Source organism: Sturnus vulgaris, chromosome 3 (assembly GCF_052056855.1).
Source record: "Sturnus vulgaris isolate bStuVul1 chromosome 3, bStuVul1.hap1, whole genome shotgun sequence".
Classification (NCBI taxonomy): Eukaryota; Metazoa; Chordata; class Aves; order Passeriformes; family Sturnidae; genus Sturnus; species Sturnus vulgaris.
Window position 1 is genome coordinate 80165657 of NC_142245.1, and position 20794 is coordinate 80186450.

Here is a 20794-nt window from a genome sequence, read left to right on the forward strand (position 1 = left end):
TCTCTGCTGTATTCCTTCTCCAACAAAGGAACTGTCTACTATTCAATTACCAAAATAAGCTGATTAGTAAGATTAAAGACACTCCCCCAAATACTAACTCCAAGGATCTATAATCTGAAGTCAGTTTTCACTTCCAAAACTGCAACCTATCTGCTTCTCCCTGAAAAAGTATTTCCCATGCACGTGCTTCACATTGTTGACTTTTCAGGTATGGTAGTCAGGAGCTACAACTAACTGCTTATGTTTAACTATTACTCAAAAGAAAACAGAACGAGATTTGAAACTGCTGGTTAAACTTTCCTAGGGGAGTTAAGAGCACCATGAAATATTCCATAAAGTTCTTGCAATATCCATGGTTCCACAAGGACTGTTCATCAGTACTGGAATGTGCACACAGACAACTCTCTGCTCGAACTTGAGAAGTCTCCAGCAGTCACATCTTGCCAATAGATAAGCTTGCTGACAACTCTTGCATCCAGGACCAGTATCTTTGAGGAAATATTGAGGAATCTCAGATGTGCAGCACTCCATCGCAGAAGCACACAAGGCAACTGTGCACAGGCACGGTTCCCAGAAGGTGTCACATTAAGGGTGTGCATACATCCTGATACTAGGGTAATCAAGTACTTTGAGCTCTCACTACAATTTGGGAAGCTAGATCATTAGATACAGAAACTCCTAAAAACACTTCATAAATATATACGTTTATGCAGTTGCTTTGACATATCTAAGATGAACACATTTCTTTTAAAAAATGAATATACTGGTGCCTTTTAATACCAATAAATTCACTGCTGAATTACCTAAGTGAAATACAGATTAACAAAAAGGTTTTTTTTAAAAATCTGTGAATTATATTCTAACTGCAATGTAAAAATAAAGCTGTTATAAATAAATTTATTGTACGTGCATAAATTCCTCAGAACAAGAACAATATAGCGAGAAATAAAACATCTTTAAAAAAAGGAGTAAAAAATGCTGAATGGCCACTAAAACACTGTTTTCAGGAATAAAGACAACAGAATGAAATGCTCTCTAGTCTTTTTAGGATAGCCAGGAAAAATTTTCTCAAATTGCATGCAGAGGTGACAAGCCCTTAAATGGCAACAGAGCATGGGTACTGGAGAAAGTGCTAGAAATTGCAAGACAACTTAGTCCCTGACAAAGGCCCTGAATCCTAAGAGATGAAACATAAGGAACATGCTGACAATGTGGATTCTTGATCAAGTAGCTAGGTGTAGTCATGATGTTGATGCTATCTTCTGACTTAACAATAGCAGAATAAAAGATTTTGGTTTGTTTTCTGGGAAAACACTGATTCTTGGGCTGAGGCTAAATATTTATCAAGAATCAGCTTCATCTCATCTCATCTCATTCAAGACAAGTTAATTTTTCAAAGTTGTATTTCCAGAGTAAAATTGTGAGCCTAAAGCATAATCTCAATGACTCCAACAACCATTAAAGAACTGAGCATGTGATGAAGACAGCATTGTTCAAATTCCTGGAAAGCTGATACTAGTCTATTTTTTTATGATAGTTTACAAACTAAGCCAGGCTTCTGGCCTTGAGTCTTTTGTGCAATTCCAGCCCTGTGCTAGTATCATTACTGAATCACATGAAAAGGGACAAAACCAAACCGGTAAAATAGAAATAAACCTGTAAGTAAGTGGAGCATGAGTCCTGATTTGCAATAGTAAAATCATCCCCACTCCAAGAATTCAGTGTAAAAGAACTCAATTAGAAGACAACTAGGATGATAGCAGGCATGACCAATGAGCACAAGACCATGCACTGGGCAATCATCCTCACAGCTTCTAAAAAGAAGCTGCTTCAAGAAGCATTTCCAGACCATCAGAATTTAAGTGAACATAGCAACGTTGCCTGTGATGCCTCCCTCCTGTAAGGAAAATGAACAGACTGGTTCAGAATAGCTTTATAACATTTGTTCTTTTTAACTAAGTATTTGAGATACTAAAAATAAATTAGAAATCCAAATTCAGACATATTTGGAGTCAAAAAGATTTCATACCAATACACTGGTAACAGATGATGTCTTTGTGAGGTCCCACAGCAAAGTTACATTCTAAAGGGACATCAAAAAAAACTTTACAGTGTTAAACTACAGTTTTTCTCAGCCTTGATGGCCTAAAGTTTCTAGAGGTGAAAACTATTCTTTTACTTTCATGATTTCTCTCCTTGCCTTTCTCTCCTCCTTGTTATTCAGTGTTTTACCAGAAGATGGAGAACAAGTCCTTCATCACATAAAAAGCCAACTGCTACAACCTTTTTTAAAAACTGTGAGGTTAAGGTTCCCATGAAAGGTTCCCACTTTGAGGAAACTGGAGGCAGCTAAGGAATTGCTGGGATGCAACCAGCATTTACATTCACTTCGTAAAAGGACAAACTACCCAGCTGAGATGTCAAATGAACAGAGTATTCAAGTAAAAACTTGAACAGTTCTTAAATTAGCTCTCCAGGTCAAGAAAATTTTATTTCTATGTCTAATTTAAACCAAGTCTATCTCAGACTGCCCATGAGATGTTACCATTAGTCATTAGAAACAAACACTTTAACAGTTGATTTTTAAAGCATTTAAGGGTAAATTAAATGGTTACATAGTATAAACCCCATCTCTTGCCCATGTAAAAAACTACAGGCAAAAAGGAGGGAAGAAAAAAATTAGTATCTTTTGCTTTCAATGTGGTATGACAACCTTCTGATCAAAACATTCTCCACATCACCATGATCATAATCAATCTTTATTTTCCTTTCACCTTTGTCTCTAACAGAAAAGCTCAAACGTAAATGACCTGTTTCCATTTTGTTTTTCAGTCAGGTTACTCTACAGGCAATTTTACAGATTTTTAGGTTAAAACAACTTACATGGAAAAACACAGGTATTTCAAACCTGTCCACAAGCATCAGACAGAACAGTACCCATCTGAAATACTGCTACTATCACAGATTTGCCATAATAAAATCAACAAAACCAGTTTTTATTTATTTAGAACTGTACACAAAGAGGTTATTTTACATCACAACAACAGAGCACTGTACTTCTAAATAATTTCCATAGCAGTTTAATGATGCAAATTAAAATTAGCACTACTTAACTGATTCAGTATTTGTTTACCAAGGCTTAGGACTGTTACCTTGATTTTGTAGCAACAAATGTGCTGCAAGAATATTAGCCCTTACATGTTTTGTTATTATAATACAAAACAATGCAGAATCAAACAGCAAAACTCCAGCAGGTACATAGCATCAGACTGCAAATACAAAACTATGGATGACAATCTAATGCAATTGTATTTTCTACAGGAAAAGTACTATTTAAATTATGGTTACAATCAAAGAACATCAATCTCAATTTGTACTCAATTTTCATTTTTAAAACCTATCAAGATTTTAAGCTGTTGATATGCAATTTTTACTTGAATGTGTCTTCTGAATTGTTTCACAATAAAGTCATTAAGAAAAGTATAGCTCTAAAAAGCCAAGACTCCTTTGGCTGAAGAATCAGATGATGCCGCTTTAATTCTAATGGAGATATTGACTCGTGCCCAGAAGAGAGGACTGAAGCCAGACTCTTAATTCCATCACTTACTACAAGATTGTATTTAAGCAATTGTTTTCACTCTCAATTTCTGCAGGCATGGTGCACAGCTATCCAATTTTTTTCCCATTACAACTCCTCTACTGACAGGCTGCAGTTCCAATCTTTGCTGTTTTTTTCCTTTCCCTTCAAACAGGGAACTCCAGCTGCTTTCACACTTTGCAAAGCCATCCTAACTTCACTGGCTTCTCCACCCTGCAGCTGAAAGCAAGGGAAAGTCATGTCAAGATTAGCAAGTACTGAATCAGCAAGTCAAGACAGACTCATTCAGAGATGAAGTTCAAAACCACAATCTTGAGTTTGCCAATTAGGTTCTGGTCCACAAAAAGCTCACAATGACTATACCATTCCAGTTTAATGCACAAGGAGCAGATAATACAGCAGAAGAGAGGGTTCTGAGAACTCAAGTCTCCAGTGAATCCATCACAAGGGTCCTATTTCAGACTGGCATTCAGCTGGTTCCATTAACTGGATACCCATTACCAAATAGACAAATAGAAATAGACTGTCTGCAAATACTTCTGGAGTACAGCTTCTGGTTTAATTTAACCCAAAAGGCATTAAAATTTCCACACTACAAAGATGTTCCACAATGTAAAAATAAATGTGCTAACAGGAATGATTAGATCACTTTCAAAGCAAACTCTGTGTCTGATCCAGAGTATTAACATACAGGAAGTCACTCTTTTGGTTCACATGTATCTTCTAAAACTGTTCTTTCAATCACTGTCTTATTAATCTACTGAAGAGAGAATTTCAGGACACTACGTTAGCCTGTATGAGCAGGTATGTTTTCATACTCTTGTCTGTGTAACAGTGTTTCTCCTTCCACAGGCAAAAAAAAGCCCACTCGAGTTCTGCTCACCCAAGTATTTGAAGTACCACCTACAAGGTAGCACTGTTTTTTATTACTAGTACCTTCAGAATCCAGATACATAAATATGCACTCTGTGATACAGATACCCATCATTTAATAAGAATTGATTTTTTGGTGTTATCTAAACAAAAAAAACCATGAGCTCAAATACCTTCAAGTACTACTGTCCTGAACAGTTTTAAAGGTAACCTGTAAAAGAGTTGCACTCTACCCATCTATCTACAAGCCTTTTTTTGATAAACATTCTCCCCCTACCATCCTCTTATTTTTTTTTTTATTCTCAGACTAACCAAGTAAATCTAAAATCTTGCCTATCAAACCAGAATACAAAGTAATAACTGATCTATAGCTGCACCTTTTTATGTGGCAAAACTGGAAAAATTAACCATACACATCTATGTTTTATGCTCAAGCTCCACCAGAAAAGGAAAAGGAGCTTCACAGAAACAGCAAAAAAAAATCAAGATATGCAGTAACTCATTCCTCTGTTCATTCTGAAGGAAAGCCATCCTCCCTGGAGACTTTTTAGAGACAACAGTTAAGTTCAGAACACACAGAACAGGCAGTTGTTAAAGAACTGATACTACTTGCTGACTAATTTTGATTTGTTAGAAAGAATTAGAATACTTTTGAAATCCAGTAAATGTAACCAACTACTCTGCAATGAATGATTCATTTTCTCAGTCTGTTCAGCCACTACACATACATATATTCAGTAGCTTATAATGCAACTACATATTTTGTGGTTTATTATGCAAAGTAAGTATCATTCCACAAAAATTAGAAAATATGAAAGTTGAACAAGGATAGAAAGTTTATAAGAACTACCATTAGCTACTTTTTAACTCTTGCCTAAAGAGATTCTCCTCAAATAACCACATCTACTTAGGTCTCTTTTGTGGTTATTTTTTTTAATAAAACTCATTGCAGGTCTAGTTACCATTAATATGAAATTACAAAACATTTCAATGATTCTGAAAACGCAAGAGCGCACTGAGTATTTGAATTCCCCCCTCCTCTCCCTACACACATTTACACCACCTAAGGCATTAACGACCTTGGTGACTTCTTACAACTACTTGCTGTAACTCTCAAGGTTGTACATTCACTAGCCAAGTTAAGACTAATTGTGGGAAGAATCCATGTAAAAATCTTAAGCGTAGTTTCTTTTATCAAATTCTTGAAGATTTTTTTAAACTCCTACTATAATTCAATTTTTAGAAACAGTAGCACCCCAACTCTTTGGCACACAAATGTACAAAGCTAAGTATTCCCCTAATCCAACGATTTATACTTCACCAGGCAGAAAACCTAACAGCAACAAAAAAATCTCAGGTTTGCTCTCTAATGCATATAACTGAGTAGCAGGGAAGTACCACTACCCTGAATTTACAGATACAAAACCAAGAGACGTAACCATGCTGTTGGAAAATATATTCATATTTTTAAGGCAAAGTCTATGTTGAAGGAAGGTTTGAAAAAAAGCACCTCAGCAGATACAGAAGCAGAATCAGAAGAATAGCTTGTGGGGCTCTACTACAACTCTCACAGTAATTATGTCATATACCATCACCCAGAAAGTTTAAAAAAAAACCCCACAGGAAGGGGAGACAACTGAAAGTTAATTACTAAACACAGAACCTTCTCTTAATTGACAGAGAGATGTTTCTCTCCCCAGATATAAATTAAAAGGCACAAGCAATTTGCATGTTTTTCATCTGGGCATGCTGAACGAGTTCAGTTTGCTAATTATTAAATGCAAAGAGGCAAAACAAAAGTGAAACTACCTTGGTGCTATTTGTCCCATTATTTTTTAGGCACTAATTTGCTTAGAATTCAAACCCCAGCTGGTTTTAGAAAAAGACCTAGAAAAACCTAGAAAATGAATGGAGAGCCTCTGGTTACATCCACAAACCATTTTAGAACATTAAGTTATTTAAAACACCAGTAAATAATTTCATTAAGTCTCATGCTTTGTCACACACAGTAACAGACGTTACCATTCTTTAGGCTTCCCTTTAATCTTTCAACATTTTGCATTTAACAGGCTCTTTTTGATCTGGTCATTGGTATCTAATTTCTCTCTTACATCCTAACATAAGTGAACTTGCTATAGTTCTAGGTTACATTTCTCTCTATTCAGATATTCAATCATGTCTCAATGCAATGTTGTCATCCCAACACTCATAGTTTAGTCTGTTTATTTTAAAAGAGCATTCAGCAGTTGGCTATTAAAAAAGCATTTCATGAATGTGGCGGGATGTTCATTACAGTAAACTTTCATCCACTGCCAGGAAATCTAATTTACCTATTCTTTTAATTATCAGACTGGCATATGGGCAGATTAAAAATAGGAAGACAGCCAGAAATAACTGTGTCTGATCTGGAAATATGTATATTTCCTGCAGCATAGGTGACTAAAACCTGCTCTCTCATCAAGTGAAATGAGACATTACGATATTTCTATAGTTCAACTACATTACATTTTTGTATTAGCTATCTTTATCAGATGAATCCAACTTCTCCCACTGCTACTTCAAACCCTTTTAATTCTGATGATAACTTAATTGATAAGCTTCATCCTCAGCAGAAAGATTATTCAATTGCTATTTTAAACTTGCCTACTCAGCACAGTCAAACTGGCATCCCAAAGGATGCCAAAGGATCCATCTGATCAATATTTCCTGTGAAAGAACAAGGCAACATCCACCACACTGTGTCTAATAACTACCAGTGTCCTTTTCCCAGTGACAAAGTACTGCTACTGTGTCTACATGTGAGAGAGAAGAGGAGCCAAGACCATACTTTATCCTGAATATGTTGGCAAACCTGAGCAGAACTCTTGAGTTTCCTGCCATCACACTGCCTCGGTGACTAAATCTGGCTGGGTATCCAAAAGCAGGGTTCAGCTTGCTACACAAGTTTCAACAAAAACATTATGAACATTCCCAGTCTGTAGAATGGGGATAATGAAGTTTCATCATCTTCACTATTACGAATTCATAAAGAGAAGTTACTTTTTTATCCCTGCAATTCTCTTCATAAAAGCAACCCTCCAATGATTTAAAAAAAAAAAAGAGTTCAGATTGTGTCTTTTGTGATTCTGAACAGTCAATCTCTTCTTGTACCCATCCCTGCATTCACTGTGTTATAAAACTGTGTATTATCACAGGCCTTTGAAACAAGCACTCTGCGACAGGACCAGCATTGGTGGATAGGGGCAGAGCAACCTGGACATAAGCAGTGTTTGATGCTCTGCTGCATTGACACGCTTGTCTCCAAACTGCAGAAGCGTGGATTTGATGGATGGACCACATTATGGATAAAGAACTGGCTGGATTGCCACATGCAGAGCTGTGGTCAATGACTCACAGTCCACACAGACCAGTGGTGGCCCTCAGGGATGAGTACTGAGGCTGATTTAATATCTTTGCTGGTGACATGGAGAGTGGGACCGAGTGCACCCTCAGCAAACTTGCTGATGACACTAAGCTGCGTGGTGCAGTCAACATGCTGGAGGGAAGGGATGCCACCCAGAGGGACCCTGACAGGATGGAGATGTGAGGCTGTGCATACCTCTTGGAGCTCAACAAAGAGGTGCAAGGTTCTACACCTGGGTCGGAGCAACCCCAGACACTGACAGGCTGGGCAGAAAAGTGACTGGGAGCAGCCCTGCAGAGAAAGACTTGATGGCTGAAGAAAGACAACAGGAGCCAGCAGTGTGTGCTCGAAGCCCAGAAAGCCAGATGGAATCCTGGGCTGCACCAAAAGGAGCATGGCCAGCAGATCAAAGGAGGTGATTCTTCCCCTCTTTTAGTCTGCTCTTGTGGGACCCCATCCACAGTACTGCATCCAATTCTGGGTTCCCAGCATAAGAAGGACATGAAATTATTCAAGCAAGTTTAGAGCAGGGCCATGAAGTTGACAGAGGACTGGAGCACCTTCCCTATGAACACAGGCTGAGAAAGTTGGGGCTGTCCAGCCTGGAGAAGAGAAGGTTGTGTGGAAACCCCATAGCAACCTTCCAGTATCTGAAGTGGCCTACAAGGAAGCCAGAGAGAGACTCATCATCAGGAACTGTAGTGATAGCACAAGGAGTAATGGGTACAAATTGAAATTAAGGAAGTTAAATATTAGGAAGAAATTCTTTACTGTGAGGGTAATGAGCAGTTACTGGATCAGCCTGTCCAGGAAGGCTGTGGACACCCCAAACCTGGCAATGTTCAAAGCCATGTTGAATAAGGCGTTGAGCAGCCTGGTATAGTAGGACATGTCCCTGCCCATGGAAAGGACGGTTAGGACTAGATGACCTTTAAGTTTCATTCCAACCCTTAACATTCTATGATTCGATGACTCGCAAGACTGAGGAACTCCTTATTCATTTATTTGATTTAATGCCTGGTCACTGAGTGTACTTTATCAATTCACCAAAACAATATATAGTCTGTTAGATATACAAATACCAAACAGGATTTGCCTATTTGACAGAACCCATTCTCTCCATCATTCTGAAAAACAGAAGAGGAATCCTTCCAAGTTCTGTTTTGTTTTTTTTTTTTATATACAGGACTCTGAGAATGCTACACCAGCTCAAATAAAAACTGCTCTATTCATCCCAAAAAAACAACAGAGACTTACAAATAAAGATGGGTCTTTATCCTAAAGAATTTTACTTCAGGAGTTAAGTTCTCAAAGCAACAAATGCACCTGTCCAGCAGTTAGGAAAGAATGAACACCAGGAGTCAGTGTTTGAAGATAGATGGAGCTTTGGTAGTTGTCCATGTTACATGAGTTCCTATAAGAATAAAGAACTGTATGACCAGTCCAGAATGACTAACAATCAAGTGAGAGCTGCATTAGTTAGCACAGGATTTTCCTATTTCTCTCATGAATCTTTTATTTACTTTACCTTCATACAGGAAATTATAAAGCTAGAAGTATTGTATACCACAAGACTGTAAAACAGTTACAGAAGAGAAGACGGAAAACACATTTGATTAATCTATTTTTACCAAAAACAGGCACGCGTTTTTGCAAGTTTAGTCCAATTTCCTACTGGATCAGGTCTATTTTTAGAGAATAATTTTATAAAGCTCCACTGCCTCTTTGATATTACATACAACTTCTTTCTGAAAGTCTTTGTTCTGCCAAGTTCTCAAAAAAAACCCCTTGCCTATTTCCTAAAACAAGACACATTAAGTTGTTAACCAATGCAAAAGGACAAACCTAATAAAATGGGAAATGCTATCTCAGACAGTTTCAAGCCATACTGTTTACCTTTTATTTAAAACAAAATTTGCAAATTGTTGTACATCATCATTGTAAAGAAGCTGGTGGCCTAAGAACTTCACGCCAGTGTCCCTCATGAAAACTCTAGCAATAAACACACTATTATAATTGCACAAGAATATGCATGGAGGCCTTTAAAAAACACCAATTAAACACTTTTGACAAGTGTAAATCAATGTCTGGAACACTAATTCTTGAATATATGTTCCCTAAATATGTGAATTTGAAATAGTTTTTTTGCCTTGTATGTCAGTTTAGGTAATGTATCACACAGAAGAAATAGTATGCTGATGTCTCATAGCTGTTGTAGTTTGATCCATAACTTGAAGAAGTCTTAAGTAGAAACAATGTACAACATATAGTACATCTGCAATAAGCCTAGAGTACAAGAAAACTATGACATTTAAATGGCAGAGTAAATGGAAAAGGCCATACGAAAACTCCCTAATTCTTACTTACGATGGAAGCAAAGATCCCCCAGAAGAGCATTTTTTTTTTTGCTTCCTTCCCTCCAGACCTGCGGTTTATGAAGGATTCATTCTCTACCCAAATAATAACTTTTAATGGACTGAACATTTGAGACATACAATGTAGATATTTTGATAGAATGAGATGCCCTACTGGACATTAGTCTTAACATACATACACTCCTTGTACAGCCCTGCACAATGCTCTCTATAGTCAATATTCCATGTTTTTAAAACCGTGAATCTTCAATAATTGCAGTTTTAGAAAGTAACCTGGACTTTATTGATACACATTGTTCAAAAGTAAGGAATAAAGTTTGGATTTCCAAGAAAAGGTAAAGGCAGGAATCTATGCGTCAGTACAGAAAGTTATGCCAGCACAGATGTGCAGCTCCTGCTTACAGCCAAACAGTACAAGTAAACTGGAATCTACAGAGTCCTCAGAGGTTTTTTTCAAAGGGATGAAGGACTACATAAAGCAGAACACCTCTCAGTCTTTGAATGGGCATAAGAATTAAGGATATTATGCAGAACTGTATCCACACATCATAGAAGTGTTTCTTAGAGAAATGACGGATGCCTGATAGAAGGGGTTTTCTCCATAACTTCAGTGAAAGCATCGAGTAACTTAACTCAGCAAAACACGTGCATCAGGGTAACTATAAAACTAAGTATCTATTTGTTAACCTTACAAGGAAAGATAAGCTTTTGTCAACACGCTGAAGTTTTAATAATTTTTATCCCTCCATCTACATTTTGTCATCTTGTTAACTACCTTGTAACACTTCAGAGAACTATCACTTTTCTCTTGAAGAAGGAGAAATGTTTTAACTTAAATCCTAAATCTTAGATAGACTGTCACCTTCTTACCAAATTCTTACTAGATTGCTACTTTCTTTGCAAGTAAGAACTTCAAGAATCCAATACATTCCAAGAATATAGCAATAAAGCAAGAAGGAAAAGGGGAAATAGAAAAAATTGAACATCAAGAACTGCAAAAATTGTTCTCAAAAGTAAAAATTAGAAAAGAACTGAAAATAGCATTGAAAATATAAAAGGCGCTTCCAACAGAAAGAGAATGTGCTACTTTTCATTATCTACATGTAATACAATAAATCACAATAGTCTTAAGCTGCAACAAGATATTAAGTTATACTACAAGGGCAGGCAGAAGAAATTATTGAGGGCAAAGAACACTGAACTGAAATGCATTATGCCACGAGTTTTTTTGAATCTTTTTAAAGGATAGTTTTGAGAACAGATTAAACAAGCATTTGTAGCTATGGCTTACCAATAATCAGTGCTGCTTTGGAATCATGGCCTACCTGGCTTACTTCAATCCAGGAAAATTTACTAATAAAACCTTATAGTACAGATCTCAGAAGTTCTAAAAAAGACCAGCTCCAATCGAGTATGATGCTGGGGCTTGATGCCATTATTGAGGACAAGGATTAGAACGTTTATGTTCATTGATTAGATTTACCCTAAACAGTGAGGGTGCTTTCTTCTAAATATTTTTATGCACATTTTAAGCAGATAGGTACACATAATGTTGTATTTGAAGTAAGACAATTTCCTTAACTCCATGTAGTTTAGCTTAAAAAAATAATCAGGGGGTTTTGGTTGTATCCACCTCCCCAGTCAAAGAGATAATGTGACTGTTTGACATGGCAGGTCTCGCAGTGATGAAGTAGCACAAAAATGCCTGAGGCAGCTGAAAGTCTGCATGACTTGACACAGTGGAGACAGGTGTTTCTCTTCATGCAGTTGGGAATCTGTGTGGTGTACTATATTTTAGCAGATTCCTTGCAATTTCTGGCAGCTGTACATCTCTCCCTGAATAGCAGAACATCTGGACGTCACAGGTATGAAAGTAAAATTAGAAGTACTAGAAGTTATGATGGGAATCTTGCACTCATTCTAATGTAGTTACCTACATTAACTGTGAGACCAGAAGCAACACAGAATGGTAGCAGCAAATGTGTAAAAAGAGACACATCACAACAGAAACTTTCAGGTGTTACATCAGTGTAAAAATGGCTGACTGGACTCAACAAAAAACACTTTTTACTTAAAGAAGTGGAAGCTATGGAATCCATGCATACCCAAAAGAAGAGACACAGACTTGATTAGACAGGGCATAATTGAACTGAAAGTTCAAAAAATATCCACTTACCAACAATTACATTCCACCAGTTGGTGCCTGTATATGTAAACATCACTGTTAGCTGTTGAGCCAAACAATATCTAAGGTGTCCATCTACCTATTCACTCAGTGAAGAGTTTGATGAAAGTTGTCTGGAGTAAGAAATCAGGCGCTATATTAAGAAAAAGAGGAAATGTCTTCATACTTCTATTAAAAAGGCACCTGACGTTTTGCTGGTGATGTTTCTCACCATCAGTGAACGCTAATCTTATGGTCACATCACAACTGCAGGTGTTCAATGAAATAGCAAAAAAACATCCTTCAAAGGCTGTTGAGGTCTTTATACACAGAATTACTCTTAGCAAGGGATCATACTCTAACTCCTCCAGGAAAAAATACAGCAGCCTACTGAAATACTTCCTTGTCATTAGATTAAGACAGACTCTGGGTTTGGATAAATCCAGAACGTTTAAGTAAAATGTTTAAGAAAGGCTTTATTTCAAGTTTTATGGATAGAACTGCAGATTATTTCTGTCATCTTGGGTCTGAAGATGACGTTGAAAATACAGAAACTAAAATTGAGGAAGACAATGACAGTTGAAGAGGGTGACAGCATCAGAAAGTTGTCAAGTCTGTGAGGCATAAAAACTGAATGCCAATTACAATAAGATTAGTAGGAGAATTTATGATAAAAAAACATAAGACTAACCTCCAATAGAAACAAATAATTAGCAAAAATCTATACTATGTAGTGATTACAAATATGTAGTAGTAATAAAAATAACAACAAGGTTTTTATGTAGAGACATGAAGGTCTGCTTTTAGGAGGGACATCTTAGATTATATATCCCCAAATATTACCAAGATCTACTCTAGCATGACAACACACCCCAAAAAAATAAGGTAGGACCTTAAGGTCCTAATACTTCACTAGAACACACAGTAAAAACCAGCTTAAAACAGTAGGAACAAACTGCAGCCAGAGCAGTGAAAAACAATCTTCCCTTAAAAGAAGTTTTGGGGTGCTTTTTGAAATGCCAAAGAAATTTCATTACCCGATTTTTCTGTCATCATTACACCTTTTCTGCTACTATTGTTAAGAAGACTCTAGGTTACTACTGGGTAAACTGCCAACATGAGAATTAATGTGTCTTAGCTGTCTGCTACCAGCTAAGCACACTTTTAACACATGATCTTTCTCATAACAAGCAGACATGACAACCAAGAAATGAACCAAAAGTGCAGACAAAGTTATTGAGGAAAGGGCACACAACCACTCAAACATTATCTTATGCTTACAATATAGGCCACTTTATGCTGACAACTTGTACATTAGTAGAAAAAACATAATCACCTTATAGTTTTGGAGAATTTGTACCACAAAGTACAGCAGGAGAGAAAAAAACCTTCAGAAGCAGGAAAGAGTTAAGTGTCAAAATAACAAAAGGGGGAAGACTCGAGATACGTCAATTACAGAAAAACAGTCAGAAGACGTAGAAACACTACAAAGATCTCACAACCACCTAGTGACAACAGAAAATCTGTTACCAGCCTGCAATCTGTATTGTTTTATTTATACAAAATTAAAAAAAAAAAAAAAAAAGGGTACACTGTGTAATGAGAATTGGAAGGGAACACAGCCCATAGTGAGGAGCTCTGATATACCCACCAGCAGCACATTCACCTAGCTCTCAAGTACAAAAACCCAAACATACATTTTGGTCTTTTCCAATTGAATATAAACAACTGGTCACCTTTAAGAGACAAGTCTAAAAATAATCTAATCAGCCACCACATGGTGACAAGAACAGCAATCTTCTTTGGACCATTCTGAATTCTTGCAAAATTTACACTTTCAATTTTTAGTCACTACAGCTGAAGACACTTGTTTTGTCTGCCACAGTCTGCACTCATATAGTTTGTGAAAACAACCGTTTGTCAAGGATTTGCTCATTATCAAATTGCAACAGAAGAGCACAAATCACAATTCAAAAATAATTTTACATATACCCATACGGATGTGAATTCCACCTGATAACAATAAAAATAATGCTCTCTACTACGTGCTGACAACAGAGAACAGAACTACAATCACACAGATCTGGTACAGGATTAAGGTCCAGTCTATAATCCCCTTAAAATTTAAGAATAATTGCACCATTTCACAGAGCAATCAGCAGCAACACAAAAACATATTTAATTAAATTCCGCATATAAAATACATCAAAGTAAACTTTATTCTTACAAGAGAAGAAAACAGGTCTATAACATTTTCTGTCAAGATACAAGGGTCTTGTTTTTCTGTATTTTTAACAGTTGTTCAACACTGTTGGGTTATAAACAATAAAATATTTCAAACTGAGGTATTTCAAAAGCAGATAAAGGACTTGGCTGTACAACTCCCAGTTCATTTAATAAGCAGAGAATACTTAAATCCTCTATTGCCTTTGAACTTAAGGATCTTTCCATGCTTTACTGCACATTCTTTAGCTTCCATCAGTTTGAAAATAAACTCATTTCTTGAACACTGTTACCCACTTCATTAAAAAAAAAACAGAAGTTCATTTATGGCAACAAGCTAGGAGGTTGCTGGGCTCCAGAGTAACTACCTGGCAAAACAAAACAAGTACACCAGACCTTCCAAGATTTGTGCAGCTATTACATACCTAGAAATTAAGCATTAAAAAAAAAAAACAGGTGAAATCATACTGAGAGAAATACTAAAATATTTCTTCATTACTGAGCTTCTCAGCTTCTAGACCTAAGATATAACTGCTATATATTCAACTTATCTATATAATAAATAACAACTCTCAGTTTCATATAGTTGACCAAATCTTTCTTTCATGCATATATTTTCAGATAATTTATTCTAGAAAGCATGGCAGATACCTTTAAATTGTTATGTGAAAAGAGATTTCTGAGATGGCTTTTACATGATACAGTTTTTCTATAACCTATGTCATGAAGTGCAAACTAAGTAGCTAAGCCCACTCTCTGAATCATGAATACTATTTTGTGTTAGCCCAAATAAAGGATTAAAACTGCAGAAGAGGCTGGATAAGTATTCTGGCACCACAAGCACAGGTGAACAAATTTAAAAAAACGCCTGCTGAACCAGTACAAAAATACTTGCCTAAGAACACTTTTGAATACATTAAGCATCTGTTTAGACCTCCGTTCAGAATTTGAAAAAGCAGGATCTTTCAACATTGAATGGCATGTCTCAACCCTCAGTGTTACACATGAGCCTGCAAAACCAGATATGGCCATACTATAAATCTTGGTGTGGAAGGAACTAACTCATTTCAAAACAGCATGATTTCTAAGTCAGTTTCTACACAACTGATTTGTTCAGCGAGACTTGTTTTTAAAACGGGCAGGGTTAAGAAACCTAGTAAACTTGGACCTTACAACAGACTTTTGAAACAGTCATTAAATCAGTAAGAATATTCATACTTGTTAAATTTTAAATCAATCAATCAACTCTTGAAGCCACTCACTAAGAACACATAACCACAATTTCAGAGATAAATCTGCTTTAGACATCAATAATCTACTCTGTACATGTCAAGGATGGTGTCTTCATTCCCACCTACCCAACACTACTTCAGTTCAATGAACAGCTCATTCACAAGTTGAGCTGGAGCCAGGAAAGGCGGATTTCCACCTCTCAGTGTATAAAGTTAAGAAAGTAGACGCAAAGATAATAAAATAGACCAAGAACACACTGATCTGAACAAACATAAATCAATCTCTCCATGCCTAAAACAATGTTTCTGTGCATTGGAATGGACATTCTAACCAGGCACAATAAGATAAATTTTGACCAGAGAGAAGCAAACCTGACATATGAATCCTGTGTATACAAAACAAAAATTAAGCTGTGCTTAAAATATTTAGTAGCGAATCTTCCTGCTTAGTAGAAAGTAGAACCCAGTTTAATCCAGAAGCGACAGATGCGAAATTAGCATGCTACAATGACCACCAAGAACCAACTCTTTAAGAAACCAGATACAAAATCATAAATAAAACATATTTCAAACTAACCATGTGAATTCACTCTTATCCATTCCACCTTTCAACAATTTGCCTGACCATCCATGAATGGGTGACAGTAATGTGTAAACAAACACTATCACTTGTATCAGCCAGACTATTAAACAAAGTAAAGCTACAGAAGTAGTGGTTTCTGTGGCCTAAAATACTTGAGAACTTGTTTTATACATTGGGATGCATCTAATGCTGTCCAAGAAAAAGCACCTAAGAGAAATCAAGACATGTATAGCCATAGACATGACTAAAACGGTCTGCTTTTTTAGCAGTCTGTGGAGCTAGTACCACAAAGTTTGTTTAGGAACGAATACCCAGCAGGGTCACTAGCTCAGAAGAAACACCTGCAATCAAACCCTGCCTTAGGACCAGCACAAGCTCCGGGAAGCGGGCCTTTTCCCGACGGCAGAATAATTACACACAATGGTGCTTCAAACAGTGCCGGCTCGGGAGCCCTCTCCCGAGGTGGGATTGCGCTCTCTTGACAGGGCGAGAAAACGGGGAGCAGCACCACAGACCTGCCACCACCACCGGCGACTTTGTATAGTCTACCGCCACCTTCACCTTCCCAGGATGGAAGAAACTCCACTATCCCTCCAGGGTACGAGATAGGGTAGGGAGCATAAAACAGGAGTCCCGTGCCCGGGATGCGGGACGGACTTCCAGCTCCTGCCCAGCCCCTCGGAGGAGCAGCGGAGCCCCCACCTCCCGGACCGCCGCCTCCCTCCCTTCGCCCCCAGGGGAGGAGGGGTGTCGGACGGACGGGGACGGGGGGGCCCCCGGTCCGCCACCGGCAGGAACAAAGGGCCCTTCGATAAGCCGAGCCGCAGAGCACAACAAAGGGGCCTGGAGACCGCGAGAACCGGGGCGGGGGGAGGCGAAGCGGGGGATGGGGATTACGGGCCGGGCCGGAGCGGCAGCGGGGGCCACTCCGCCTCAGCCCACAACGAGCGGCGGCGGCGTCGACCGCCCGGCCCGGTCCCGAGCACCAAGTCCCCGCTCCCCCCCTCCCGGGCCGGCCGCCGCACCGGGCCGCCGGCTGCGGGTTCCCCGCGGCGGGGGCGGCGCTGGTCCCGCCCGGCCCCCGCGCTCCGGCCTGGCGAAGCTCACACACACACACATACACACCCCGCCGGGGAGGGGAGGGAGCGGGCGGGGGCAGGGCACGGAGGAAGGGAAGGGAAAAGGGAAGAGGCGGCCTGACCTGGCAGAGCTGCTTGCAGTACTCGGTGGCCGCCTGCACGGCCGGCTCGCGGCTCTCCCGCAGCCCCGTCTCCAGCTCCAGCAGCCGCTCCCGCAGGCGCCGCAGCTCCAGGAGGTCGCCGCCCGGGCCGCCGCTCTCCCGCTCGGCCTCCTCGTCCGCCATCTTCGCACCCCGCTCCGTCGCGTACGCAGCCCCCCCCGCCCCCCTTTCCTCCCTCCCTGCCTCCCTCGGCTCCCCCCGCTCCGCTCCCTGGTCACGTGATTACACAATGCCACGTTCCAGGGACGGGGGGTCACGTGCGGAGGAGATGGAGACGCGCGGGAGCGCGCGGCGCGCGCGCGCGCGCACCGCCCGCCGTCCCCCCGCGGCGCAAAGGACTGGGGCCGGGGAGGGGGCGGGGCCTCCGCGCCTCACGTGACGCGACGCCACGCGCGCTGGGGCGCGCCCCCGCGCGGCCACGTGACGGGGCCCTCCCCCGCCCGCGCGGCGACGCATTTTGGCGGCAAAAGGGCCGCAAATGGCGGCGGCCGTGGGGACGGTGAGAGCGGGTCGGGCTGGGATCGGTTTTTGCCGCTGTCCCTCGAGTTCAGAATAACGGAATCAATTAGATTGGAAATGACCTCTCAGATCATCGAATCCAACCTATGACTGAACGCCATGATGTCAATGAGACCATGGCGCTAAGGGGCTCGTCCAATCCTTCCTCCCACCTGAGAGCGCCATGTGGCACGAACCACTGCTGGATGGGCCATGGGCGACGCCACTGACGTTTTGTGGCTTATTGTTTACCTCACCTTTCTTCCTCTACAGGAAGTGTGTTAGCCTCAAGGATGCTACTGAGTTGTCCTCACACCTAGATAGTCCCGCTTTTATAATTGGAAATGGGAAGTGCAGCTTTGCTCTTCAAACGAAGCAGTTGAGATGTGGAGGTTCTGGAGGGCTTTGTTCCCCTTGCAAGCTGGGCCAGACACCCTCTCACACCTTGGTGATGTACTCAAAACAGTGCAAAGCTCCACTGATGGACATTGTACTTCCCTGCATATACTAAATTAGGTGAGGAGACTCCTTCATCTGTCACAGGTTTTGGAAGTATTGGAGATGGGCCTGAGGCATTGATTCTGGTGAGAAGAAAAACATAGATCTGATGGATGCTGAATTGGCATGGATACATGTTTTGCAGTCTTCTGGATTGCATAGGTTGATGTGTGTTGATGGCTTCACACTATTCACGTTGCCAGCCCTCCTTGAGGAATTGAGGAGGAAATGTGTTACAGCGGCGAGAGCCCTGCCTGAGCTGAACTGAACCATTTCTTATAGCCAGCCAGCACTGTCTTAAGCTGGGCATTTCACGTCATCTGAAAAATGATGAAACCTGGTACTTTACACAAACTTAAATTGGGTGTAACAGTCTTTTGACTGGAAGAGACTATCAGGAGATCCCTAAATGTGCCTTTCAGTCTTGCACTGACCCAGATGTAACTCAATATCCCATACCCTCTACCTTATCTTGGATGACTGTGGGATTGATTTGATGTTCTCTTTTTTTTTTTTTTTTTTCTCACAAAAGAGAAATCACTCTACCTACTTCTTGCATACAATTGAAAGCTGAGGTGTGTGGTGAAATGAACGCTAAATCAGAGCTGGGAAGAAAAGAGGTTCCTACTGCACTGTGGAAATGTTGGTCTGCAAGCGTAGACATTCACAGTGGTAGTACTGAATAGGCAACATTTTGGAGACAGGTCTGGGGATGTGGTCCAAAAATTACCACATTTTGGGTTATAGCAGTGAACCCAAAGTGATATGTTTCTAGTTTTCCACACAAGCGTACAAGTAGATATCTTATTTGTGACTTGTAAGCCTGAAGCATTTTAAGGTCCTTGACTTTTATTGCACAGGAAATCCATCCTGTTACAAGCAGAAGGAGAGAAAACTTTTGGCTTTTCCATTTAAGTCTTAATGTAGTACCAAGAAAATCTCGCTTGTATGTATCCCTCGCAACCAAATCACCCATAACACCAGTACTAGTCAATCATGAAAAGGCTAGAAACAATGGCATGAAGACCTATTCATTCTTTCTCAATCACTTAATATATCTGCAGGATCTAAAATACCTTCTCTGGATAATTCTGTCCTCTATTGTGCTGTTTGCAATTATTTTCATTTAAGGGTGAACCACACTAGCCCAACTGATTGTCCTTGCTTAATTTGCTGTATTGTTTCTGCCTTGACCGGGGGTGATCTGAATTGAGCCCAGGTCCGGAAGGAAGGAGAAAGAGAGTGAGGTTTCTTACTCCTGCCAAAGGTTAGCACTTGGAGAGGGTAGAGTAAGTCTTGTTTGTTTTGTTCTCCTCAGGGTCAAGTGGAAAGTAGCCCGTCCCTCAGTTGTGCTACTCTGAAGAGGACTTGCATTTAAGCCTCCAGGGGCCTTGTGCAAGGGGGAGACTCCTGTCTTTAACCATGACTCACAGGCACCTAATTGCTAATGTAATATCTAAGAGACCCAGAAAAGAATTATTAAGTAGAAGGAATGATCGCAAACAGTGGTGAATAACAAAGGAGTTATTTTTTTCTTGACAACACTGAGAATGTGATGACAGCAGCTGAGTCAAGAGTGGCAATGGCCTGAGAAAGAGGAAAAGAATAAAGAGCAACTATGGCGCCATGTTATTCATCCTGTATTTGACTCCTGATAGAAGCTACACTGGTGGATAGAACTCATGGAAGAGAAGAGCTGGTGCTTGATGGTGACAGGAGAAAGAGATTGTGCAGAGAAGAGGTTCTTTTCAGATACCTGTTTTCTTCATGGACAGGGGTCAGACTGTGTGACAGTGGAAGAATGTGAATATAAAAGAGAGGAGGCTTACAATGAAGAAGAAACGTTGACTATAATTGTAAATATAGTCAAGTAACCCACTTGCTGTTAAAGCAGAAAATACAGAGACGAGAGAAGCAGATGAGGAAGATGCGTGTATTAGGAAGGACAATGAAAAAGAGGGGTGAAAAAAATGAACCGAACCAAAACAGTCCAATGAACAAAAATGGCGAAGAGTCTGAGAAAGAATAAAAAAAGGATGGAAGACTGGAAGGGAAAGAACCTGACTTTTACACCAGTTAGAAGACAGAATTTTTTGTTAAGAGGACC

General features: G+C 39.9%; 1 protein-coding gene across 1 annotated transcript in view; it reads right to left on the reverse strand.

The window, feature by feature from the left end:
* The window catches only part of ZNF292 (zinc finger protein 292), a 53389-nt gene extending 35557 nt beyond the window's left edge, over positions 1-17832 (reverse strand). Inside the window, exon 1 of the mRNA XM_014877787.2 lies at positions 17653-17832. Within this exon, the coding sequence (XP_014733273.2) occupies positions 17653-17814 (162 nt within the window). The 5' untranslated portion in view covers positions 17815-17832. The remainder of the gene's footprint in view (positions 1-17652) is intronic.
* Positions 17833-20794: the final 2962 nt, after the last annotated feature.